Source organism: Urocampus carinirostris, chromosome 1 (assembly GCF_059441175.1).
Source record: "Urocampus carinirostris isolate Australia breed hairy pipefish chromosome 1, RoL_Ucar_1.0, whole genome shotgun sequence".
Lineage (NCBI taxonomy): Eukaryota > Metazoa > Chordata > Actinopteri > Syngnathiformes > Syngnathidae > Urocampus > Urocampus carinirostris.
In genome coordinates this window covers 250,743-277,840 of record NC_142349.1, presented here as the reverse complement: position 1 = coordinate 277,840, position 27,098 = coordinate 250,743, and the positions used below count along the sequence as shown (strand labels likewise).

General features: G+C 42.3%; 1 protein-coding gene and 1 pseudogene across 21 annotated transcripts in view; both read left to right on the top strand.

Annotated features, from left to right (window-relative positions):
* Window positions 1-27,098, top strand: part of wipi1 (WD repeat domain, phosphoinositide interacting 1) — a 111,908-nt gene that overhangs the window by 19,349 nt on the left and 65,461 nt on the right. For 18 of the 21 annotated variants that reach the window (XR_015849787.1, XR_015849742.1, XR_015849697.1 and 15 more), the window contains exons 2-3: window positions 3,728-3,810; window positions 4,080-4,249. The exons of 1 other annotated variant lie outside the window; for it this stretch is intronic. Coding sequence is in view for 8 of the 20 variants with exons in the window: in XM_088328751.1 (XP_088184877.1) it covers window positions 3,728-3,810; window positions 4,080-4,249 (253 nt within the window). In the remaining 12 variants the exon portion in view is untranslated. The remainder of the gene's footprint in view (window positions 1-3,727; window positions 3,811-4,079; window positions 4,250-27,098) is intronic. 2 more of the 21 variants (XR_015849676.1, XM_088328585.1) reach the window with 1 other exon arrangement.
* LOC148373180 (U2 spliceosomal RNA) lies at window positions 26,755-26,891 on the top strand (annotated as a pseudogene).

The window sequence follows — 27,098 nt, the reverse complement described above, 5'->3', positions numbered from 1 at the left end:
ATTTTTTGCACTATGATGACTATTTTTGCACCAAATGCATATTGCACAAACCTTACGATACCAAACTGTTTGTAACATCCTACATGCCGATATTTTTTTGTGTAAATTATAACTATAACCTTATCTTCTCTGTTCCTTTACCTCACTTGAAACTTGCGTGTCATGCCCAATTTCGTTTTCACAATATGTTAACCCATTTTGTAACGATGACAATAAAGGTATATTCTATTTTATTATAAACGGTCTGCATTCATACAGTGCTTTTCAAATCAAAACTTCCCCAAAGCTCTTTATAGTGTGCTTCACATTTCCCAATAGCAGCCGTGCAGCCATGTACGGCGCTAACCTGTTTATTTGGGGCATTAGGGACTTAGTGTCTTACCTAATTTTCAACAAATTATTTTTTATTTAATGAACTTTTTCCCTTTACATTTCTCTTTCTTTTCTGACGCGCCCTCTCACACTGGCTCTTTAGCTCACCAGTATAATGCGAAAACAACGTATAATCTCCCACTTAATTTTAATTTTTCCTTCAAAACGATTAAATCTACTATTTTAGCTTCACCTATTCAATGTGTAAATCACGTTTTTTGATCTGCAACAAGTTATCTTACTTATTTGTATTCCAATCGATACATTTACATTCCATAATTCTTAGACGTAAGTATTTATTAATGATTTTTCCAAAAAATGCCTTTATCTCAAATTAATCTATTCAAGTTCACTCAATTTGATTTTTTTCTCGTCTTTCCAGTCCTTAATTCTCCAATTTTGAACTGAAAACAGGAATATTTTCTTTTCCGGTATTATTTTGGCATTATCTTGATTTAACGCATTTAAAATCACTCACTCATATTTTTCCTAAACTTCTCACTCGGTGTCCTATCAATTCCTCTAGACACTTCACTTTTTAGACCATCTTCGTTATTTTTAAGTGATTTGCACCTCTAGGAGTACTTTATTTGCCATCTTTTTTCTTTTCTCTAAGCGCATGCGCGACACAAAATATACAGACAGGAAGAAAAAGTATATAGGAAAGCCGGCAAACAATTCACAAGACACACAATTTAGACACACAGACAAAACGGATTTTAATTAAATTTGTTTAGTTTAGAATGTGCACATTTTTTCTCTTTTCATTGAAGCCATGCGTTTACACAATTGCAGAGTTTTGATTGATTTTTTACACAATTTCCTCAGGGGGCACCGCTACCCACGGACTTTAACTGTTTCTCAGTGGACTCCGTCGTCCCTTGGTAGAACTTAACTAATTATTTTTAATTAGGGGGCTCTACCCACCCCGTGGTGCTTAACTGTACAGGAATGTGTACTTTTGGGGGGGGGGTCTGTGAGCGGACTATCTTAATTTTCCCGTCCCAAAAATCATCTGATCCCGTTTTAAACTATAATATAGTTTAAATATTAAAATACACCCTAAAATAACTGGTATTTTCTTAGATGATCGGGTAATTTTACTTTTTTACGGCCTGGACAGGCCTGGCGCGCTCTGTCCCGCCAACTATCAACATTCACATTAAAATGAAATTACTGAAAAACGTATTTACAAATAACAGAATTAGAGTGATCTTTGAAACGTGACTATGTGTGTGTGTGTGTGTGTGTGTGTGTGATGATTGTTTTTATATTAGTAATATAAAAACAGGTTAATTTCATAGCATGGAAGTCTGAGAAATAAACAACCAAAAACAGCCAACTTTACAAGAATAAACTTTACAAACCAGCACCTACAGTATATATTAACAGCAAAACAGAATATGTAGAATAAAAACAAAGATAAATTGTGGAAACTTTTTTTATTTTATTTACCAAACAAACAATTCTTTCAGCATCTTTCTTAGTTTTTTCCCCACTCGCAGTACATTTAGTGTTGCTTATTATTCATAGCGGTGCAGAATTTCACAAACTTCATCCATTCTACAGATGGTTTCATGCAAACATAAACTGTAACAATCTAGTTTAATTTGCAAAAAAAATGTACGAATATCACCTCCCATCATCTTTCCATATTCGGTTATTATGAACTTTCCTCAGCATTAGAGTTAGAAAGGCGGAGCAGAACTTTGTAAATCTCTTTCATCAATGGAAAGCGATCTTACCCAAACTGACTTAAATTTACTTTACTTTTGATTTAAATGAGTGGCCAAAAACTCTCTTGATCCAGCAACAATATTAGCAATACACTATGACATTGTCATCTGCTACCAAATGGGCAAGACGAGATCGGTCCCACAGAAAAAAACGTAAAAAAAAAAAAAAAATCCGTACAAAAAATTCCATGCAGCATACTCAATTTCAAATGATAGAAAAATGTATCAGATGCAGGGAAATAAATGGAAATGACTTCATCTTGCCACCTCAGTCAATTCCCGGACTCGATAAAGATTCAGGGAACACCAGCTAGTGATAAGCTTTTCTCTGCGCTTTTCTGACTTTCTTTTAGAGCCTGATTTAAACAATGAATTTATTTTAAATTTAACGAGCCACTAAAGCTTCGTGTTGTGGCGTTTGTTTTGGTGGCCATTTGTGCAAGGGCTGATTGACTTGCAGCTTACACCAGCCTATCAAAGCCGTGCAGACATGTCTTGCAAACTTTGCCTTGTCTTTATTGGTTGATGCCATTAAAAACCTGCTTCTGATTAGCCTGCGCTGTTAAAACATGAAATGTTGCAATTCTTGTTTGGCTAATTACTTCTGTCATGCTTGCCATGGCGCCCACTTGGCTGCGCCCGTGTGGGTCACGGTTGCGGTTGTGCCCAATTGTTCCTGCCCGTGTGTGTCACGGTTGCCGTTGTGCCCAATTGGTCCTGCCCGTGTGTGTCACGGTTGCCATGGTGCCCAATTACACCCGCCCGTGTGGTGCCAGCTGCGGCTCGTTGAAAGATTGACTCTCTGTTTATATAAAGCTAAGCGCTCTCTTGCTTAGCTTGACGTCAGCCCGTCAAACGTACTTTTGCCCCACAAGACGTGGGTTCTGACTTGGTCCTGTTTTCCTGTAATAGCTCCAGTCCGGTATTGTTCCAGTTTATTGTTGTCCTGATTAATTTCGGGTTCCAGTTTTGTTTCCCTTCTTTTTTTGTCCTGTTTGTTAGTTTCCCCTGTTTATTTTCATTACCCTGATTCATTATAGATCTCGTCGGTCTCTGGCTTCCTATCCTTCCGAGCCAGACCGGCTTCCTGACGTGCATGACTCCCCATTTCGCGTAAAATAAAGGCTTGTGTGAGAACGTCACGCGATTGGGTCCTGTATCTGTTCTGGTAATGACAATATATTTTCGTTTTTATCAAGATCTAAAAATTTTATGTCTTGATAAATGTACTGACAGGATAAAAATGTAGGTAATCATATATATATATATATATATATATATATATATATATATACCGCATATAGGTTTTTGAGTTTTTCCTTCCCCTCATGTCTGTTTAAGATCAACGTATGTTGTAATTGTGGCCTGTGCAGTCTTTTGAAACATTTTGTAACACAGGCTATACAAATAAATGTGACTTGACTTGTGTAACTGTAACTGCAATTAAAAAAGGGACATCAATCTTTCCATCAACTCAATTGGAGCTTTACTATGTTTTGCAATAAGGAATCAACCTAAATTTAGTTGAAGGTTTTAAACATAGCTGCTGTAATTACCAGCACTTACAGTCAACTTTTGTATGCATATTTTACTAATTTGCTTGTGTGTATATTTTGCAGGTCTTTGGCATTGGGAACAAAGACTGGTTATAAGCTTTTTTCTCTGACCACAGTGGATAAGATGGACTGCATTCATGAGAGTGGTGAGTTTGGAGCTTGGACCCTATACTGGTGTCCTATGACACCAATGAGCACCCAAACGTAAAAAAGCTTAAGCAGTCAAAAGGCTAGGAAAGGAACTGGAGAGATATCTAAATAGAAAATCAACAACGTACCCCAGAAAGTTGTGTCTACAACTGACCACTTCATTATTACCAAAATTTAAGAGAATGAAAAGTAATTTTCACAAGGTTGTTGTTTCTTAGTACTTTTAAAGATGGACTTTGTTGTATTTTGCTTCCCCTTGACCTAGCAGAGGCTTCGAACATCTACATTGTGGAGCGTCTTTTCTCCAGCAGTCTGGTTGTTGTCGTAAGCACCACCACGCCGCAACGTATGAACATCTACCACTTTAAGAAGGGAACAGAGATTTGCAACTACAGCTACCCAAAGAACATCCTGGCTGTCAAGCTTAACAGACATGTAAGATTCTTTTGGTCTCAAAACTTGTTGACTGCCTTAATAGACAGGAGGGGTCAGGGGTTCAAGCTGAGAGCTACTTTTTGCTACTAATAAGCACGAAGGGCACCTCGGTTAATTTATATTAAAATAACAACTTATCTTGAACTACTTACTACGTTATTACTATGTGATTACCAGGTTATGTTTTAGAAGCACAAAAAGAGAGAAAGAAAGAGAAATAAAGAAAGATAAAGAAGCATGAAGCAGTGTTATAAAAAAGGTTGGTTTCCGGTGCGAGTGAACGCTGGTGACACTGGCTGCCGCTACTCTTCGCTTTCTTTTTATAATCAGTTATTTATGGCGATATTGCTTCTTTCTGACCTGTGTTTAAGCATTTTATTGGAATTCAAGTGTATTTATACTTTATACTTCGATTTGAGCAACCCAGACGAACTCTAAGCTGCTTAGCTAAAATCTTCAACTCTCTTGCCCCTCTGAAAACCCGGTCTGTCTCTTTTTAAAAATCTGCTCTCTGGTTAACACCTGATCTCAGGTCTTTGAAAATGAAAGGCCGCCAACTAAAATGCCTTAACAAAATACTGGACTCAACAATACACAGAAACATGTTCAACACTCATTCTTCTTCACACATTCTTACCTATAAGGACGCCCTTGTACATAGTAAATACGCCTACTACTCTGGAATGATCTCCTCCCAAGAAGAGAACACCAAATCACTTTTCTCTTAAGTCAACAAAATCTCCCAGCCTCCCCCTTTCCTTACCCCCCCCCCCACTTTTACTCCACCGACATATACTCACTGACGCTTTAATGACAAAATCAGCTCCATCCACCAGCTCCTCAGTTCCTACCCCTCTCTCTCGACACCGGAACCTTTCCCCTACAGTGATCCATTCTCCTCCTTTCATCTACCCAGTACAACTGAATTGTCTAAAATAATCACTATATCTAAGTGCCCCACATGTCTGCTTAACCCCATTCCTTCTTCCCTGCTAAAATCCTGCCTCTCTTCTTTGCTTCCCCTCATTTCTGCATTCTCCATTATTCACTTTCCACTGGTTCTGTCCCCTCTGCCCTTAAAACTGCTATGGTCATGGCCGTCCTGAAAAAGCCTGGTTTAGACCCCATAACTTCAACAATCTCCACCCTATCTCTAACCTGCCATTCATATCCAAAATCCTCAAGAAAGTATTCTCCTCCCAATTTCATGCTCATCTCACTACCAACATTAAACCACACCACCTACATTGGATATTACCGAATCTTACTGCGATATGTATTCTGTGTAGCACTATTTAGTTACTCTATATAACACGCTACAGTGGGCATTTGCACGTCACACTGGGTATTTGTATATTGTATTCTTTTGGCTTTATTATTGTACTGTTCTCAGCTCAGGGATGCTGCTGGAAATGTGAATTTCCCTTAGGGGATGAATAAAGTATCTATCTATCTATCTAACAGTTTATTTGAACCCTTTCTGTCTGCGCCACAGCACTGAAATTGCACTTATCAAGATCACTAACGACTTGCTCCTTGCCACTGATTCTGGATTACTTTGTACTCTCATCCGTCTTTGGCATCATTTGCCATTCCACCCTTCTGAGCAGACTCGCTTCACTTAGTCTATCCCACACCCCCCTCCAATGGTGTCACTCGTACCTCTCTGGCCGCATTCAATTCATTCAACATTGCCACACCATCCCGCACCCTCAAATCATCTTCCTCCCTCCATCTCTCTATACCACCTGCCCGCTCCATGGGGAGCAGAGCTTTCAGCCTCTCTGCCCCCCAGCTCTGAAACTGATTGCCGCCTGACCTCAAAAAATTCTGCGACCCTGTCCACCTTCAAATCCGGACTCAAAACTCACCTCTTCAGACTTGCCTATTCTTGACCATATGCCTCACACACCGCCCTTTTTAACTATAATGTTTTTTATTGGCTATTTATTACTTGCTTGTTTTACTCTTCGTTTATTGTTGTGTCCTACTCATATGTACAGTGGCTTCGAAATACAATGTTTTATTATTATTATTGAATTGATTCAGTTGACTACAAAAACAGGGGAAAATATCAATGACCAAGCACTGGTGTGCTATTTAAAGAACAGGTCCATGGGCACATCAGCTTTTCTCAGGGGGCACACTAGTGCCCACAGGCTCCACGTTGAATACCGTTGATATACAGTGTGTAAAAACAGCGTGACATATTATTTCGCGACCAAAACTTAATTTCCTAAAAAAATCAGTGCAACTGAGCTAAATATTTGACTTTACTCAACATTAAAGACAAGTTATACTTTTTTCTGCATGTTTGTTTTTACAGACGCTCCCCTACTTACGACCATTCGACTTACGAAAAACAGTAGAAACAAACATTTTTTTCGGGATGTCCAAAAATATAGCTGTAAGTTAGATTTTGTATAGTGTACACCTTTTTCCGAGTACAGGACAGTACTGTCATAATTTTTCCGCCGCTACCGGCGTGTGGGGCTGTGACAGGTCACCCAGCATCCACCCCGAAGAAGAAATCTACTTCCTCTTCCTAGTTCGTGTGTAAAAAAAATAAATCGATATTGTATCTCCAGCGCGCCCCCTTCTGGAGCCAGGCCTGTAGGTGGGGTCCGCTGGCGAGCGCCTGGTGGCCGGACCCTTACCCACGGGGGCCGGCCGGGGACCCTCTTCCCATGGGCTCACCACCTGTAGGAGGGGCCAAAGGGGTCGGGTGCGCAGAGAGCTGGGTAGCGGCCAAGGGAGGGGTCCTTGGCGCGACGATCCCAGGCTACAGAAACTGGCTTTTGGGACATGGAACGTTACCTGTCTGGCAGAGAAGGAGCCCGAGTTGGTGCGTGAGGTTGAGAAATTCCGACTAGATATAGTCTGACTCACCTCCACGCACGGCTTGGGCTCTGGTACCAGTCCTCTCGAGAGGGGTTGGACTCTCTTCCACTCTGGAGTTGCCCGTGGTGAGAGGCTCAGAGCATATTAGTTGCTCCACGGCTCGGCGCCTGTACGTTGGGGTTCACCCCAGTAGACGAGAGGGTAGCCTCCCTCCGCCTTTGGGTGGGGGGACGGGTCCTGACCGTTGTTTGTGCTTTTGCACCAAATAGCAGTTCAGAGTACCCACCCTTCTTGGAGTCCTTAGAGGGTGTGCTTGAGAGCGCGCCCCCTGGGGACTCCCTCGTACTGCTGGGAGACTTCAACGCTCACGTGGGCAATGACAGTGAGACCTGGAGCGGCGTGATTGGGAAGAACGGCCCCCCTGACCTGAACCCGAGTGGTGTTTCGTTATTGGACTTCTGTGCCCGTCATGGTTTGTCCATAATGAACACCATGTTCAGACATAAGGGTGTCCATAGGTGCACTTGGCCGTAGTTCGATGATCAACTTTGTCATCGTTTCGTCGGACCTGCGGCCACATGTTCTGGACACTCGGGTGAAGAGAGGGGCGGAGCTGTCAACTGATCACCACCTGGTGGTGAGTTGGCTTCGATGGTGGGGGAAGATGCCGGCCCGACCCGGCAGACCCAAGCGTATTAAGAGGGTCTGTTGGGAACGGCTGGCAGAATCTCCTGTCAGAAGAAGTTTCAATTCACACCTCCGGCAGAACTTTGCCCATTTCCCGAGGGAGGCGGGGGACATTGAGTCAGAGTGGACCATGTTCCGCGCCTCCATTGTCGAAGCGGCTGATCGGAGCTGTGGCCGTAAGGTAGTCGGTGCCTGCCGCGGCGGCAACCCTCAGACCTGTTGGTGGTCACCGGCGGTGAGTGATGGCGTCAAGCTGAAGAAGGAGTCTTATTGGGCCTTCCTGGCCTGTGGGACTCTGGAGGCAGCTGGCAGGTATCGGCTGGCCAAGCGGAATGCGGCTTCGGCGGTTGCAGAGGCAAAAACTCGGGCATGGGAGGAGTTTGGCGAGGCCTTGGAAGCCGACTTCCAAACGACTTCGAGGAAATTCTGGTCCACCATCCGGCGTCTTAGGGGGGGGGAGCGGTGTGCCATCGACACTGTAAATAGTGCCGATGGGGCGCTGCTGACCTCGACCCGGGATGATGTGAATCGGTGGGCGGAGTACTTCGAAGACCTCCTCAACCCCACCGACACGTCTTCCTCTGGGGAAGCAGAGGCTGAGGACTGGTTGGGCTCTCGTATCACTGGGGTTGAAGTCACCGAGGTGGTCAAAAAACTCCTCGGTGGCAGGGCCCCGGGGGTCGATGAGATCAGCCCAGAGTTCATTAGGGCTCTGGATGTTGTGGGCGTGTCATGGTTGACACGCCTCTGCAACATTGCGTGGACATCGGGGACAGTGCCTCTGGACTGGCAGACTGGGGTAGTGGTTCCCGTCTTTAAAAAGGGGGACCGGAGAGTGTGTTCCAACTACAGGGGAATCACACTTCTCAGCCTCCCTGGTAAGGTCTATTCAGGGGTACTGAAGAGGAGGGTCCGCCAGGAAGTCGAATCTCGGATTCAGGAGGAACAGTGTGGTTTTCGTCCTGGCCGTGAAACACTGGACCAGCTCTATACACTCTGCAGGGTCTTTGAGGGTGCATGGGAGTTTGCCTATCCGGTCTACATGTGTTTTGTGGACTTGGAGAAGGCATTCGACCGGGGGTGCTTCGGGAGTATAGGGTACCGCACAGTCTTATCCAGGCTGTGCGGTCCCTGTATACCCGGTGCCGGAGTCTAGTCCGCATTGCCGGCAGTAAGTCGGATTCGTTCCCAGTGAGGGTTGGTCTCCGCCAGGGCTTCCCTTTGTCACCGATTCTGTTCATAACTTTATGGACAGAATTTCTAGGCGCAGCCTTGGCGGGGATGGAGTCCGGTTTGGGGGCCTCAGCATTGCGTCACTGCTTTTTGCAGATGACGTGGTGCTGTTGGCTTCCTCAGGCCGTGATCTTCAGCTCTCGCTGGAGCGATTCGCAGCCGAGTGTGAAGCGGCCGGGGTGAGGATCAGCACCTCCAAGTCCGAGGCCATGATACTCAGTCGGAAAAGGGTGGTATGCTCCCTCCGGGTCGGGGAGGAGGTCTTGCCCCAAGTGGAGGAGTTCAAGAATCTTGGGGTCTTGTTCATGAGTGAGGGTAGGATGGAACGGGAGATCGACAGACGGGTCGGTGCAGCGTCTGCCATCATTCGGACCCTGTACCGGTCCGTCGTGGTGAAGAGAGAGCTGAGCCGAAAGGCAAGGCTCTCGATCTACCTGTCGATCTACGTTCCTACCCTCACCTTTGGTCATGAACTTTGGGTCATGACCGAAAGAACACGATACAAGTGGCCGAAATTAGTTTTTTCCCCAGGGTGGCCGGGTTCTCCCTTAAGGTGAGAAGCTCAGCCATCCGGGAGGGACTCGGTGTAGAGCCACTGCTCCTCCGCGTTGAGAGGAGCCAGTTAAAGTAGCTCGGGCATCTAATAAGGATGCCTCCTGGACGCCTCCCTCGGGAGGTGTTCCGGGCATGTCCCACCGGCAGGAGGCCCCGGGGGCGACCCAGGGCACGTTGGAGAGACTATGTCTCTCGGCTGGCTTGGGAACGCCTCGGGGTCCTGTCGGATGAGCTGGAGGAGGTGGCTGGGGATAGGGACATCTGGGCTTTCCTTTTAACGCTGCTGCCCCCGCGCCCCGACCTCAGATAAGCGGAAGACAATGGATGGATGAATGGATCTCCAGCGCGCTAGGAACTTTGACATTTTTATTGTTTAATATCATGTGCATCCTTACAATATGGTTGGTGTAAAGTGTAAAGAAGAGGCAAGCCGTTTCATTTGAAATAAAAGTGGAATATGGACGCTTGATGCTGTTGAGAAAATGGTTGGATAGCTGTATACCACGGAGGAGGAAGTTGCCTAACATATGAAGCTCATCTTCCAAATGTAAGTTAAAATTAACCTTATTTATCTTTAGATAGCATATTATTTTATGAAATGTTTATTTTTAGTAAAAAACAATACAGGTTACTTATACAACTCTAAAACATACTTGTATAAACCTTAAACATACATTCCATACAAAATATAGCACTGAAGCAACTTACGAACAAATTCAACTTACGAACGATCAGCCAGAAATCTTATTCTTAAGTAGGGCAGCGTCTGTACTTCTCTGAAGGAAATGCACATTTCTCCCATATGCATTATTCATATTCTACTGCGTTAATACAGAAGCTGACGTTCAAGCATATTAATTCCGCTGAGGTCTTTATTTACAAGATACAAAGTACAGAAAAAATTTAAACAAAAAGAGACGGAATATATTCTGGGCTGGGCAGCACGGCGGCGCAGTGGTTAGCGCGTGTGCGGCACAGTTGTAAGGTCTTGGAAACCTCCTGTGTGGGTTCAAATCCAGCTACCGGACTTACTGTGCGGAGATTGTATGTTCTCCCCGTGCTTGCGTGGGTTTCCTCCGGGCACTCCGGTTTCCTCCCACATTCCATAGACATGCATTTTAGGTGGATTGGCCGGTCCAAATTGCCCCCAGGTGTAAATGAGCGAGCGAGTTGTCTGTCCCTGTGTGCCCTGCGATTGGCTGGCAACCAGTTCAGGGTGTTCCCTACCCACTGCCCAATGATTGGTGGGATGGGCTCTAGCACCCCCGCAACCCTACTGAGGATAAGCGGTGCAGCTGATGAGATGAGATGAGATGAGATGAGACATTCTGGGCTAGTTCAGTATAGCATGTCTGCCCAAAAAAACATCAGGAAATCCGCGAGCCGGTATTTTATAAGACATCGGCGTGGTTTTACAGATGAGTCTTTGTGTGTCGTGTAAGTTTTCCTAGTACAGTAAGACCTTGGTTATCGCGGTTAATTGGGACCAAAACCACCCGTGATAAGTGAAAATCCGCTAAGTAGCGGCGCACCTTCAAAAAAATACAAAAAATAAATCTCATCTCATTATCTGCACCGCTTATCCTTATTATTCGCGAGCGAGCCCCTATCCCGCGGCGCAGGTGCTTTCGGGCGCAATACGCACGACACCACGACAAGCCGAGCGGGTCCGGCGCGGAGCCCGGCCTCTCGGAAATGCAGAATCCCCCCAGCGTGAGGGCGGAGGATTTTGTACGGGAGTCGGATTTGGGCACAACACCGGCGCGCGGTTTTGGTGCGGCTTCCGCTTCACCGCCCCCTAACCCCACAGGTCCCCCCTACCCCTTTACCCCGCGGCCCTGTCCGTCAGGCGGAGCCATCGAGGGCCATGTAGCGCCATGTAGAGCCATCGCGGCCCGAGCGGGAGACGTAACGTTGGTGACTTTTTCATCCGCGTTAACAAACGCATTTTGTAGAATACGATCGCGCTTTATTGTTTAAATAAACGCGTTATATAGACTACGATCACCCAATTATTTTAATTAGATCGCTTTATGGTTTCAATAAGCGGATTATATAGAGTACGATCTCTTTTGTCGGAAGTGCAGCAGAATGCGCGTTCACGCGAGGGGGGGAAGGATTCTGTACGGGAGTCAAATTTGGGCACAACACCGGGAAACGAGAACTGGTCCGGACCAGTGTGCGAAGTGCCTCCATTTTAAAGACTAGGGTCATCGGCCGAGGGGGATTCCTGCAAAAAGTGAAAATCTGCAAAGTAGCGACGCCCCTTCAAAAAAAAAAAAAAAAAAATATATATATATATATATATATATATATATATATATATATATATATTTTTTACAGACCGCGAAGCTCTGAATCTGCGAACGTCAAACCGCGAAGTAGCGAGGTCCCACTGTATACTTAAATTCGACCGCAGGCAAGCGGACTCATTCAAATATTTTAAACATTTGAGAGCTAGGGTCCAGACACAAATAAGAAGTAAATGCTTCGCTGAAGTAAACAACTAGTAGTAAATTCTTTATTAAAATGCATAGATAAATATGAAGTGTATTAACTACTACCAAATGAGTAATGTGATGATTTATAAATCACTGGTACTCAACTGGTTTATTTTATTTGTATTTATTTATTCAGTTAGTATAAACCATAAACATGATATACACAGGAAATCATTTGACATGCGAACCTCTCAACGTGACGCGTCACCTTCAATCGGCGCCGGGTTTTTAGACCCAACTGCTTTTTTGGGAGTCATTAGGTGATCAAACCCCCCAATTCCAACCCTTAAAGCTGAGCGCCAAGCAGGGAGGCAATGAGTACCAATGTTGTAAGTCTTGGGTATGACTCGGCCGAGGCTTGAACCAGCGATTTCCCAGTCTCGGAGCGGGCGCCCTACCATCTAGGCTACCGAGCTGGTCAACCCAAGTCAAGAACAAATGACCATTTTCTAAATTTAGCAAAGAAAAAGATTGTGTAGTTTAAGGCAGAAATAGTAGAATACTTACCTTTTCCCCCCAAAAATAGAATGACCAGCAAAATGCTTACTACTTTTAGTAATGCAAATACTCGCTATAAGTTCTTATCATATATAAACGACCCCCAAAAACTGCTTTAAAATAGCCACATATTAAAATACATAAAAAATATCAATAAAGTTTGTACCAATACACTGATATTAATTTAATTATGTAGTTGATGAAGATTATTACCCTGGTAAAAAGTTAAAATTATAACATTTTGAAACCATTTACTTTAATTTCCAGCAGTGCTTTATTGATCCTGTTGTGAGGGGCCCTCCCCCCTGGGAGGTGTGAGAATTCTCCCACCGTGGTCTGCGTGTTGTAAGAGGTGACTAAAGTGGAGGGAGTGAGGGGACTGGGGATCCTCTCCTCCCTATTTATACTCCCTAAGAGACAGCAAGGCAAAGAGAGGGGAGCAGGGAACAAAAAACCCTAGTTATAGGGTCACTAAATGTGAGAGGATGTGGAAGTAAAGCGACTGTGTGGAAGAAAGAGGAGATTGGAAGGATGATGACTAAAAGGAAGGTTGATATGTTAGCCTTGAGTGAAACAAAGATGAAAGGAAAGGGTGAAATACAACTTGGAGGTATGTATGGTAGAAAATCTGGAGTTACAGGTGGACATGCTAGAGAAGGAGTGGCTGTGATTGTGAGTGAAAAAGCAAAGGAAAAACTGGTGGAGTGGAAAGAGATATCTTCCAGATTGATTTGGGTGAGGTTAAAGTGGGGTGTACAAAAATGGATGTTTATAAATGCATATGGACCTGGTTAAGAAAGAAGTGCTGATGAGAGAGAGGGGTTCTGGAAGGATTCGTCCGAATGTATGGTAAGTGCAAAAGAAGGGTGAAAAGTGGTAATCCTAGGCGACCTAAATGTTAGAGTGGGTGATGGAATGGTTGAAAATGTGATTAGTAGATCTGGAGTGACAGGAAGCAATGAAGGAAGTGAATGGTGGAATGATGAGGTCTCAGAGGCTGTGACAGAGGAGAGGCGTGCCTTTGAGGAGTGGCTGCAAGATGAGTGGTGATGCGTATGAAAGGTATAAATTGAAGAAAAGGTTGATAAAAGTGGTAGTGGAAGCAGCGAAAAGGAAAGCAAATGATGAATGGTGTCGAAAGATAGGAGTGAACTTTGAGGAAAGGAGAAATGTGTTCTGAAAAGAAGTTAAAAGAGTAAGAAAGAGCGAGTCTGGAAAGAAAGCGAAAGTGAAAGATGAGGTCGTTAGATTGCTGGCTAGCGGTAGTGCAGTCAGGACAAGATGGGCAGTGATGAGTATTTTAAGAAGTTTCTAAATGTTGAAGATGGGATGAAGTGAGAGTCGAGGCAATCGGTAGTATGGGGATGTGATCTAAATGTAATTGGTGTAGCGTATGTGTGGTGCCATTGTATAAGGGTAAAGGTGATAAGTATGAACGTAGCAATTCGAGAGGTATCAGTTTGTTGTCCGGGTAAGCTATATGGAAGAGTCTTGATCAAGAGAGTGAGAGGAAGAACGGATGAGGTGGTAATGGAGGAGCAGAGTGGTTTCAGGAAAGGAAGAGGATGTGTGGATCAGGTGTTTGCAGTACGGCAGGTGTGTGAGAAATATTTTGCAAAAGGTAAAGATGTTTATTTGGCTTTCATGGATTTGGAAAAGGCGTATGACAGAGTTGATAGAGAGGCTTGTGGCAGGTGATGGTAATGTATGGAGTGGGTGGAAATTTGTTGGAAGCATTGAAGAGTTTTATGTGAAAAGCAGAGCATGTGTAAGAGTAGGGAGTGAGACAAGTGAGTTGTTCCCTGTGTTGACTGGTGTGAGACAGGGGTGTGTGATGTCACAATGGCTTTTTAATCTGTACATGGATGGTGTGGTGAGAGAGGTGAATGCAAAAGTATTTGGCAGAGATGATGGATAACAGTGGAACGTTGTGGCAGGTAAGTCAGTTGTTGTTTGCAGATGACACAGCGCTTGTTCCTGATTCTGATGAAACATTGAGAAGGTTGGTGATGGAGTTTGGAAGAGTGTGTGATAGGCGTAAGTTATGTGTGAATGTTGGTAAGAGTAAGGTGATGAAGTGTTCACGTGATGGAGTGGGCATCGCGTTAGAAATAAGGACAGGTGCTGGAAGAAGTTGAAAGCGTACTTGGGTTGTGATGTGGCTGCAGTTGGTGGACTGGAGAGTGAATGAAGGAAACAAGGTTTTGGGTGCTCTGAGGAGAGTGTGTAGGAGAAAATGTAGGTTCGATAATCTTTTAAGTCTTCTTTCGTGATTTAATAAAGTACACCAAAGCCTGCCATGAGGGGGAGCCTTTTATTTCGTCATCCCAAAGAAACTCAGAGAACCCCAGACATAACAACGCTTTTATAGCTTCAGTTTGAGTACAACCCAAAAGGCGGCCCTAGTCCTCAGTAAAAACAAGGAAGATGCTGTCGTACCCTTATTAGGACATGTTGTTCGCCTCAGTTTGCTCAGATAGTCCTTGAAGAGGGGCCTTGCAGGTCCCATGCCCTTTTAGGGAAACTCAACTGTCTTGCGAATGATGTCAACATTCCCTCACTACTGTAAGCAATGTAAGCAAGTCTCTCTACATTTCTAAATGTATGCAACTCTATTCTATAAATGCAAGTCTATTTTCCACAACATATCCCCCCTTTGGGAGTTTATAACTCCCACTTTGAATGGAAATTAAAATTGAAAAATCAATACAGGGTAGTGGTAAAATATCTTAAATCATAGCTACACGGACAGAATTATCGGAATCAAAATAAAAATAAAAATCCTGGCGGTCAGCCTGCTGCGATTATCCCAACTCTTGTTATTCATGTTTCGATAACAAAAAACCCCAACACTCCAAACACCTGACCCATGCACTAACCCTCCCTTCATTTATCTTTATCCGTACATACTGGATTATACACGTAGACCGTCGACGGCTGATCGGTACGTGATAAAGGTAAATGAATAAATGAACCGATAAGTGATAACAAATTTTGGTAACAGTCGTTGATACATTTCAAGATGAGTGCATGATTGGATAGTGATACAGTATTGCTTTCTAGCTCACCAGTCTAAATGGGAAATTGACATATAACCATCTCACTTAATTTCATCTTATTTCCATTTCATTTTTTTACCAAACCAACTAAATCTACTATTTTAGCTTCGCCTACTTAATGTGAAATTAACGTGCATTGATCTACAACAGGTTATCTCATAACAATGCCTTCATCTCACAGTAATCTATCCCAATTCACTCAATTGGATTTTTCCCTCGTCTTTACATTCCTTAATTCTCCAATTTTTTACTGTAAACCGAAACATTTTTATTATTTTCTGTTACTACTCCATCTTTTCATGGTGATATTCTGGCATTAACTTAATGCATCTAAAATAACCCAAACATAATTTTTCTAAACTTTTCACCCCTAAATTCATCGTTTTCCAACTGAAAAACATTTATTTTCCGGGAACTCCATAGGCTCTCGGACGTTATGTTGCACACCCTTAGCGTCAAAATGACTTCCCAAAAAACGAACGTTTTCGATTCCTAACGAGATGTGCTATCGTTTCCATCTAAAACAATACATTCCAAACCGTCATACTCTTTAAAAAACGTTTTTCTCGTTTAAATGAGCACTGTATTTCTTCCTTTTTCTTTTTCCTTCGATAGTTTTCTGTTATTTCTTTCAGTTACGTGGGCCGATTAAACGCCAGCGCTGGACAACCATATAAGACAAGAAAGATAAGAATACAGGAAAGAATACAAACACTTACAACATTGAACAAACATAAGACAAGACAGATGGCCCACAAAAATTTAAGTTAATTAGTTTAATTAAGTCAGTGCACATTGAAGCCATGCGCCTACACAACTACCGAGTTTTGGTTATGGTTTTCCTTTCCTACACAATTTTCCTGAATTTTACGTACTGGCAGTGCACTCATTTTTGGCCGTTGGCGTTGTAACCTCACTCTTCAGTGTTGTCGCCGTGGGTGTAGGTTTCTATGATCTTTGGTGTGTCGTTACCACTCTCGTCTGTATCGTCAATTTAGGTCCTGGAGTGGTCCACCAGCCGTTAAGGTTTGGCCTATTATCCGTTACTTTAGTCCGTACTGTCGTCAACATATTTGGTTTCTGGTATTCAGTCGGCACTCCGACTGGTTGCACGTCTCTCTTTCGTCTGACTCATCCCATAATACTCGGAATTTCAGTAATTCAAATTTTGTCTTCTATTGCGAATTGCACTATTTATACACGTCTTTCTATTCAATCAAGGAAGCAAGGTTTTGGGTGCTCTGAGGAGAGTGATGAACAACAAGAGAATGAGTATGGACGCCAAGAGTGGACTGAGAGTGTGATTGTGCCGACTGTGTTGTGTGGTGCAGAGACTTGGAGACGATTCAGTTTTATTAAGACGACAGCAGTGTGTGTGTTTGTGTGTGTGTTTTGTTGTATCGACATTAATAACTAAATGGAGTGGAATGGAACTATGACGACTATAACATGAGACCAAACGAGACAGCACGCTCTATACAGAATATATTGACTTATTTCATCATCACCTATAAACAGCTCAAAACTTTGCTTTTATTCTGCTTTTTAGAAAGAACCTAAAAAAATCTGTCATTAAAAGTGCAAGTAACCACCAGTCCATCGTCCCAAAAACAATGGTTCTAGGTCAAGGGTGGGCAAACTTTTGGCGTCACGGGCCTGGGGACACATCCAGTTTTTCTCATTTACAATTATGATGTTATATTGCATTATATTAATTCATGTTTATTTATTTTGTGTATATGTATGAACCTTTCCTGAACACCAGCATACCTTCAGGGCAATTGCCCCACAATTCAACAAGGTTCGGTTCGGTTCGGTTGCATTCGGAACGGACTAATCCCGTTTCAATCAATTTCAAATTGATAATGTGTTTCGATTTACAACAGTTTCATTATTCCATATTAACTTTTAGAACCAATTAAACGTATAAGTAGAGGTACAACTGTGTTATTGTAGTTGTGCACGTATGTAGTATCCCTGTCATGTCCAGCATGGTCGCCGTGGCGACCATCTAATTTGCGTGTGTCCTTCTTAAGGGCTTGCCCGTTCTGAGTAAAAGCCTGTTTTGTGAGTATTCCTAGTCTGAGTTCCTGTTTGCCTGTAAGCCTGTTTTTGTTTTGTTTTGTCCCTGGGTGTTGGACAATTTTGCTAAATAAGAGTAACTGGTCGTTACGCGATTGAGTTCTGGTCCGGTCTGCACTTAACTTAACAATTTCTTCAGTAGTATCTTATAATATTCACAATAAGATTCTGTAATATTTTCGAAGTAGGTCGTAGTACACCTGAGGCTTTATGTTTGAAGGATTTCTTTAGTAGTGCTAGTATTAATGCTGTTGTAGTTTTGTAGCAGTATTCTTGCAGAATTTCTGTAGTTGGTCTTTTTAGAATTATAGCTACATCATATACTATGTTCCTGTTTGTAAGCTCCATATTTCGTTTCCTAGTAATTCCATTTATATTATTGTAATACTTTGCCATCTCATTTCTTGTTCCCTTTTGGTTAACTGCAAATGAATGGCTGGATTAAACCCTAGAGGTTTAATTCTGACCCAATTGTGGAAAAATGTGTTTGATTAATTTGTTCACCCCTGTGCTCAGCACCATTTTCTATAATACAATTTTTATGCATCGATTGGTATGTATCTCCTTATTCTAAAGCAAACCAACATGTTATGTCTATGTTTATGGGCCTTCAATTAGATATTCATCCTGTTAATAATTCTATTTTACTTTTACAGCTTATCTATAAAAATACTGTCATATGTTTTGCACGATGCTGACAACTTTTTGCACTACAATGACTATTTACAATATGTTAACCAGTTCCGTAACTATGTCCGTAAAGGTATATTCTATTCTATCATAAATGGTCTTCATTTATATAGTGCGTTTCAAGACCCTGAGGAACTCCAAAAACACTACATAATGTGTTGATTTTCATACTTTTGTCGCAAGTTTCTCATACCCATTTTTCAGCAAATTATTCTTATTTAAATAACTTATGTTGTATGTTAATATGTTGTATACTAATATGTCGTCCTCTCTGCTTTACTCGTCCTTGCTTTATTAGGAGCAAAACTACACGTCTCAAATGTTCTTACCCTTTTACCATTTGCATATTCAACGAGAGATGATTAGTTCTGTTACTTAAACATTCTTTCTTTTTAAACTATTCTGTATATATATATCTAGTATTATACACTCAGTGTTTTCACTTGACCGTGTACCTGTGTCCTAGACGCATCATTTATGCTGGGGACGCAACTTTTTCCTTTAAATTGTCATTATCATTTAATTCCTCTTTAACAAAGATTTAACGCGTTACAAGCCTTATCGTTATTTTGGTTTTGCTGTATGAGTTTTTATTTTTCTGCACGCCGATCTTAGCTAATGAGATCTCGTCGCTTCGAGATTACTTCATTGTTGTTGGTAATTGGTTAAGTCAGTCTTTTTTATTAGACAAAACGGCTTTTTTCACAATTCATTGAAGAGAGCCGGCTCATAAATGCCCTTCTTGCACTTAACTTGGTATTTAGTTTTGTAGTTATTTATTTTTAATTGATGTAGTGTACTATGTCTTTATTTTAAAGCACTATATTGATTCGTTAGTTTTGTGATAATGTTTTAGTATATCTCTAGTGGCATTTTTGTATTATCGTATTACTGTCATAGTATTATTACGGTATTTTTCCTTTAGCGAATTTAATTTCACTGTGTGACGTTTGAGTGTTCCATATCAATAGAGGTGTAGGACTTAAAATTCGACTCCCTCCCGCCGTCACTTATGAGTGCTGAGGCTCATTTTGTCTGTCATTTTGTCTCAAATTATCGATTCAAAACCTGGTGCAAGCAAAGTTATTTTGTGAAAATGTCAAAAATTCCTAAAACTGAAGATACTTAGTATTTACTTTTAGCACAGGCGCTGGGCAATGGAGTAAAATGCGCATGTCCTGTTTAAAGTTCCTAACACCCACCTAATCAAATTGTTTGAGTTGCTTTGCTACAGCTTCTGGATAAAACGTTAACGTTTGTTTTGGGTTAAAGTTTTTTCCTGTAAGTTTCTATTAAAAAATGTCTTGATAGTGAACCTAAATTGTTTAATCAGCTTTTTTATAAAGTATTTTTAGCAATTTACATCCAAAAAAGGGACTGCTGGTGTGACAACGTGACTGTAAACTGGAGTTACTGGAGTTTTCCATAACATGAGCATCACCTAGAGGCAGTGGATATGACACAATAATTAGAAGAACATAGTGCTTCTTTGGGCACTGTGACTCTCCTTATTTATCCTGTTAAGCACTTTTATTTCGGTTGCACTACACAATGCAGAGACATCTTGGGGTCAATTTATACTCACTGTCCCTTTAAAAGATTTTGAGTGCATGTTTCTTATGACACCATATTTTACAAATTATATTTTACACGTTTTCGTCTTATCTCACATTTTCTTTTTTTTCTTTTTTCCTGTAATAATTTAACTTTGGTACTTTCGAGCTTCCATACCTCAGGGCCAGTGAGCCCTTCATGAGGTAAAATGTACTTGTACTTTCCAAATTCTCAACCGTTTTGGCATGTTGTACAGTAGTGTCACACTTAACCGGCCTGCTGTCTTTTTGATGCGTCAAGGTCTGCACTTCCGGACCCGCGATTTCCATTCGCCGTTCCGATTTCTCGAGCTCTGCTCCTAGTAACAACCATATCAAACAACTTATTACCACACACCACTTTATCATACACATCTTGTTTTCCTAATTTAACATTACTGCCCTGTTGATCTTGGTTGATCCCATTGACGGTGGCAGCGTGAGCCTTGGTACAGTGGTTCAGATGGTACCAGGTTGAGCTGCCCTCGACCTGGACTGCGGTCGGCGTTGCCCTCACGACGGTGTACGGTCCCTCACGCCTCGGTTGGTTCCACTCTCGTCGAAACCTTGATGTAGACGAGATTCCCTGGGACCACCGTCTTCCCCAATGGTTGTTCGACCTTGGACCCTCGTCTCTTAACCAGCCGGTAGATGACAGCCGTCAATTGTCTCATACAGTCTCTCAGTTCAGTTTGGAGTTGTTCAAGTGGCGGCCCCTTATAGGGACCTCCCAGATGCGGCGCTGGTCTGTTAGCATTTCATGCGGTGTTAAATGCCTGATCCAATGAGTTTGCATGCGATAACTCATCAGCGCTAACTGTAGCGCATACCCTCAGTTGAGCCTAGTACTCACACAGATCTTGTTTATCTTTGATTTTAATATTCCATTTACTCCTTCCACGACCTTTTGAACAAATGCTTATTATGACTATCTGAGCTTATTTCAGACTGTATACCAAATCGCGGAATAACTTCTCTGATCAAAAACTTAACTACTGTTTCCGCACCTAGATCTTTTGATGGAACTGCTCCTGATATTATTCTCTGCACAGATTTCATATACTGGTTGAGCACTTCGTCTACCGTGGCCTGTAAATACGGAGACCTGTAACCTTTTTTCTCCAGCTATTTTACAACCTCCCCCCTTGCACAATGTTTTAAATTGTGCTATTGCAACTGATATAAAATCAAAGGTATTCCCCTGTTACCTATTCTCCTTAATAATCCTCCTGATGCTCCTGCATCTTGGATAGACACATCACCGTTTTCCTGGAAAGCAGATTCAAAATACAATTTTAGCAGTATTCCTGTGTTAAAAATAAAATAATTTACAATCCAAATGTATTAATATCCCTCAGATTTGTAAACACCACGTCAATCAACAAGATCCTAACGTGATTCAATGCAGACTCGTGTCGTTCGTTATCACCGCCCCGTCGACGGCCTCGGCCGTCTGGCTCAGTCCATTGTGACGTTCCACTCGCAATCCGCTGCTGGAATGTGTCCATGAGCCTTATCAGTGCAACACTGACCTTGGTCGTCACCAGTTTTCCTCCTCTTTCTCCTCGAAACTGGCTGCAATCAGTTCAGATTGCCCCCTGCTCACTGTTTGAGGACAGCCTGGATGTGCTCCAGTGTCCCCACGACCCTGCTGTAGACAAGCGGTGCAGACAATGGATGAGTGAACGTCTTTGTTTGTTCTTTGCTTGTTTTTCTGTCCATCTTCAGCCCTTTTCAACAGTCCGTTTGACTTCAGAATCCTGTTAAATCGGTCATGTTCACAAACTCGGATGTTTAGTCTAGGTTAAATGACTATGAAGACATCACCTTAGCAATTAAATTCTTAAATTTTTCATGGTCTTCCTCAAGATCGAGTAATCTGCTCCTCATTGTCTTTTGAAAATGCTTGACAAATCGTTTCCTTAATTTACTATACATATCACGTTTAACGGAACAAGATCTCACAAATTAAAAGGCCACACGCAGACGACGCGCTGGACGAATCATTCATCCCAATGTATTTCCCAGTAACGTAAGTATCTTACACCTATCTCACACACCAATCGCGCAGTTTTTTTTCATCCCGGTTTCACTGATTCCCAAAACCCCTTCTCGCTGTTAAGTTACTCCCTACTACCACTGTGTCCTCGCCCGCGAGAATAAGCAGTCACTCCATCTTTCATTCATACGTCATTAACCCCCCTCCCAACGCCAAACAAAACAAAAAAGACAAAAAGAAACATAGGTTCTCCTCCGCACAGCGTCGTCCCAGCTCTTAAACATTTAAGCATTAAGCATCCGCACACACTCACTCAGGCGGGCGATGGTCGAGCGGAGCGGAGGAGAAACCGAACCGAACAGAACACACATCCACAGACAGAGAGACACACGCACAATTATCGCCAGCTGGCACACACCCCCACACACAAAGTTCGATTACAACTGTCTCAAACACACTCCCATCCCCAACACGCATTCAGACACGCGAAAGATACACACAAGATCGCAAAAGGCAAAGACGCACACCAAACAACTCACGCACACACCAACAGCCAACATTCTCAAACGAGATATCTCCCAGACCGTAAACATGTCAGCAATTCTCACACACAGCTCACCAGTCGCTGTTTACACGCTAAGTCATCTCAATAATACAACATCTGAACATCTGCACATTAACCCCTGCCGATATAACTCTTCACATAAAAAACACACGCTCCCATATGACCCTTAACAGATCGTCTACTCTCTGTCACCGAAAATCTCAGAAAATGATGACGTCTTACCACTAGACTGACCCCTTTACCATCACACGGAACTGACCTAATCGTCACAAGAAAATTCCCGAGCGAGACATCGCTCAGAACGAAAATACATCAGCACCTCACACACACAAGACGCTGTCTATACGCGAAGTCATCTCAATAATACAACATCTGCTCATTAACCCCTTGACCATCACACGGAACCGGACAATCAACAGCCGTTACTTCATCCAGACTCCCCGGAGCCCGACCAAAAAACATCACAACAATCCCTGAGCACAAGATTGTTGCCGGACATAAATCTCATCTCAACTCATACAATCCGTCCAACTTGTTGCCGGACTACAGACGGATTATCCACGTGCACGAATTTCCAAATTTTAGCCCTCACGTCACAGGCCCCAATGCATTCACTTACCCTGACAAGCAAACCGAAGGAAAGAAAAACCTTGTCCTTACCTCAACCGCTCGTTGGGGCAGCGTTCACGACAAGAAGTCAATTTGAGCCATCACGGAGTCTTGGCTTTCCCGACGCCGCACCAAATGTACTAATTGTGGACTGAGCAATTCGGAAAACGCTGGACTGAGCAATTCGGAAAAACGCTGGACTGTGTAATGTAAGATCAAACATTCGGGAACTCTGTTTGACCCTCACAAACTTATTAAATTCGTGATTTAATAAAGTACACCAAAGCCTGCCATGGGGGGAGCCTTTTATTTCGTCATCCCAAAGAAACTCAGAGAACTCCAGACATGACAATGCTTTTATAGCTTAAGTTTGAGTACAACCCAAAAGGCGGCCCTAGTCCTCAGTAAAAACAAGGAAGATGCTGTCGTATCCTTATTAGGACATAGAATAGAATAGATGAATCGCCATGTTGTTCGCCTCAGTTTGCTCAGAGAGTCCTTGAAGAGGGGCCTTGCAGGTCTCATGCCCTTTTAGGGAAACTCAACTGTCTTGCCAAGGATCTTCTCGAATGATGTCAACATTCCCTCACTACTGTAAGCAATGTAAGCAAGTCTTTCTACATTTCTAAATGTATGCAACTCTATTCTACAAATGCAAGTCTATTTTCCACAACAAGTGATGAGCAACAAGAGTATGAGTATGGATGTAAAGAGGGGACTGTATGAGAGTGGGATTGTGCCAACTGTGTTGTATGGTGCAGAGACTTGGAGCCTGAATGAAGATTTGAGAAGGAAATTAAATGTTTTCAAGATAAGTATTTGAGGAGTATGTTGGATGTGGAGGTGCTTAACTTGTTTGGGTGTATGGGCATTTGGGTTGGCCATGGTCAAAAAAAATGTGTGTGTTTATTTTTTTCTACTTTTCCCCTTTTTATTTATTTTTTCCTTTTATTTGGTTGAGTTTTGTATGTGTTGTCACCCCTCTCGAGTGATATGACCAGGGTAGATAGATGGATAGATCGCTTTATTGGCAGACACTCCTTCACCACAATCGTTTCCTTCTTTGACTCGATCGTTTTTCTCACTGTTTACCACTTTTCCTTCCCCAGATCACTAACTTTCTTTTGACCCATTATTATGGGCAGAAAAAAGGAAAAACAAAACAAAATCACAATTCAATTACATATGGTCCCTCTCAAACACGCTGATTGACTGAACAATAGAGATCAGGAAAAACACTATTGCAACTACTGTTAAAGAGTGTAATTGACCCTCTTTTTTTTTCTTTGTCTCATTATTTTTCCAAGGAAAAAGCCCGTGTCCCTCTGAAAAACGGGTCCGCGACCCCCATTGGGTCCTGAGCCACTGGCTGAAAAAATATAAATATTCAAACAGATATAACTGGAAAACTCATATAATTATAAGTAAATATGCAATGACATTTTACATGCAGTAACCTAATACCATCTTAGGTAAGACCTACTTATAAAGCCAAAATGCTTCTTTAAATGGTGATGATGCATTGTTAAGGGCGGGGCAAGATGTATGGAGGGGGCCTGTCTGGGCACGGCCCACTCAGATGTGAGTCGTGCCCATCCAATCAAAATACCGGCAAAATCTATTGTAGTGTGGCACTGGATACAGAAAACGGACGATGAAGAGTTGGTCTCAGCTACTTTTTTAATTAAGGTTTAACCATTACTGCCGAATGAGCAATCACTAAAACAAGCACCTTTTCCAACGTCTTGTTACCCGTGCACATCCTTTAGCTCATGGGTCGGGAACCTTTTTTGACCCAAAGAGCCATAAAAGAAAACATCTTTAGATTCTTTTTTTGTGAGACCCACACCATATATTTTAAAAATGAACAAAACTGCCAAACCCACTCACCAGACAAAAGCAAATTATTCAGCACATTTGTTTTCACTTTGTGATGCTTGAGGATTTGATAAAATCTATAAAATAATAATGCCAGAGCCTGTGTCCCAAATAAATACAAATATTCCACTTAAAATTAACCCACCTCCCGCAGTTACTCAAGAGTGTTGAGGCTCAATTTGACCGTCATGTTTGTCCTTAAATAATGGTTTCAAAACATGGTGCAAGCAAATATCTTTTGTAAAACTGTCACAAAATACTGCAAAAGAGAATACCAAAGTATTTACCTTAGTGCAGACGGCGTTGGGCGTGAAGAAGGAGTACGTGCGTCCTCCCCTGTGTCCCATTCCTACTGCTCACCCAGTCAAATTGCTGTAGATGCTTTTGCAAGACATTGTGTGTTTTAAAAAAATGTTAATTGGTTTTTCTTCATAAAGTGTCTCAACAATAAACATAGATTGTTTAATGAGCTTTCATATAAAATGTTATTAAGCGATTTACAGCAATTGTGTCCTATATATACTGAACTGAACCCTTTAAGAAGTCAGTATTGTCTCGTCTCTGCACGTGCGACAATCGACTCGAAATATATAAAAGTTTGTGCAGGTTTTGTTTGATCTCCGTGCCATATGTACTAATAAAGAGAGCCATTATGGCTTGCGAGCCGTAGGTTCCAGACCTCTGCTTTAGATCCCCCACACATATACACACGGTCACCCTGCTTCCTACTCGTACATACCAAAAGCAATGTTTTCCTCTTACCATCCACGGCTCTGAGCATTCACCAAGTCTGTGAGCGTCGCTTGAAACGTTGATGAGCAACATCAATCATGTGATATGTATGTGGCAACCAAATCATGATCAGATATTTTCAAAACCTAAATCAAGTTACATTTTGCAGTTTCCAGCAATGCAAAATTATTTGTTCACATTTTAATGAATGAAATGTACCGTAAATTCCGGACTATAAGTCGCTACTTTTTTCCCAACGGTTCAGCCCTGCGGCTTATTCAGTGAAGCGGCTAATTTATGGAATTTTTCTAACGGCTACCAGTGGCGCAGGAATTTAAAAGGTAAGAAAATCTCTAAGTTTTAGCATATATTTTCTGAAAGTCAAGATATGATCCGATACTGAGGAAGATGCCCGTAATGGCGATAGTTGTAAGAAGGAAGTTCAAGACGACTTACCGTGAATTTCACATTTACGGGGTGCCTTTTTTTAACAGGTATGTTTGACACATAGCGAGCGTGATCCTACTAGCGTGTTGGTACCTTTCAAAGGCACGGTTTGGGATGAAAGTTATATTATGATTATTAAAGCTTTGAAAACTCTCTCGGTGTACCGTCTTTCTTCGTAAATATGTGTAACCATGTATAATATGTATTTGCAACTGCATATTTTTGTAATGTATTTTAGAGATTTATTCTGTTATGTGTTCTACGGAAGAATCAAAAATAAGGGGTGGAGAAAACGCGGCCTGATAGGAAATGTGGTAAAGCTGAGTTACCGGTAGATCTGTCTGTTGTCGCAGCGAACAATAGTGGATATATATTTTTCCCACCCTTAACTTTGAAAATATACATTTTGTTTCCTTGGATTACTTTCAACTGGACCCCGACTTTAGAAGTCTGCATCGTACCTTAATTACGGGTATCATTTGCTGTTTGTAATGTCAACTGTGATTTTGAATTTTTATACTATCTATGAAGATGCCGATTGATTGTCTGGCTAAAATCAAGTGTTGTAGCCATGATCTTTGATTTTTGCAATCCGGAAATGGAATAAGAGCTTGCTCTGTCCACTCCACGCATCGGCCCGGTATTGCAGTACCTCCGGGAACAGTGCATTCGCAATGATTGCAGCAAGGCTTTAGGGCTAGGACCTTAGCTTGGCCTTTTGGCTGAGAGTAAGTGTCCCGGCTCCTAGGCTTTGTAGCGTATTATGAACTGACTGATAATGGATAATGAATAACGAAGATAGAACAATAACCCTTAAAAACCCTGAAGATACAAATGTGGAACTTTCAGTTTGGCCCGGGGTAAACTTGCAACTTTGTTGC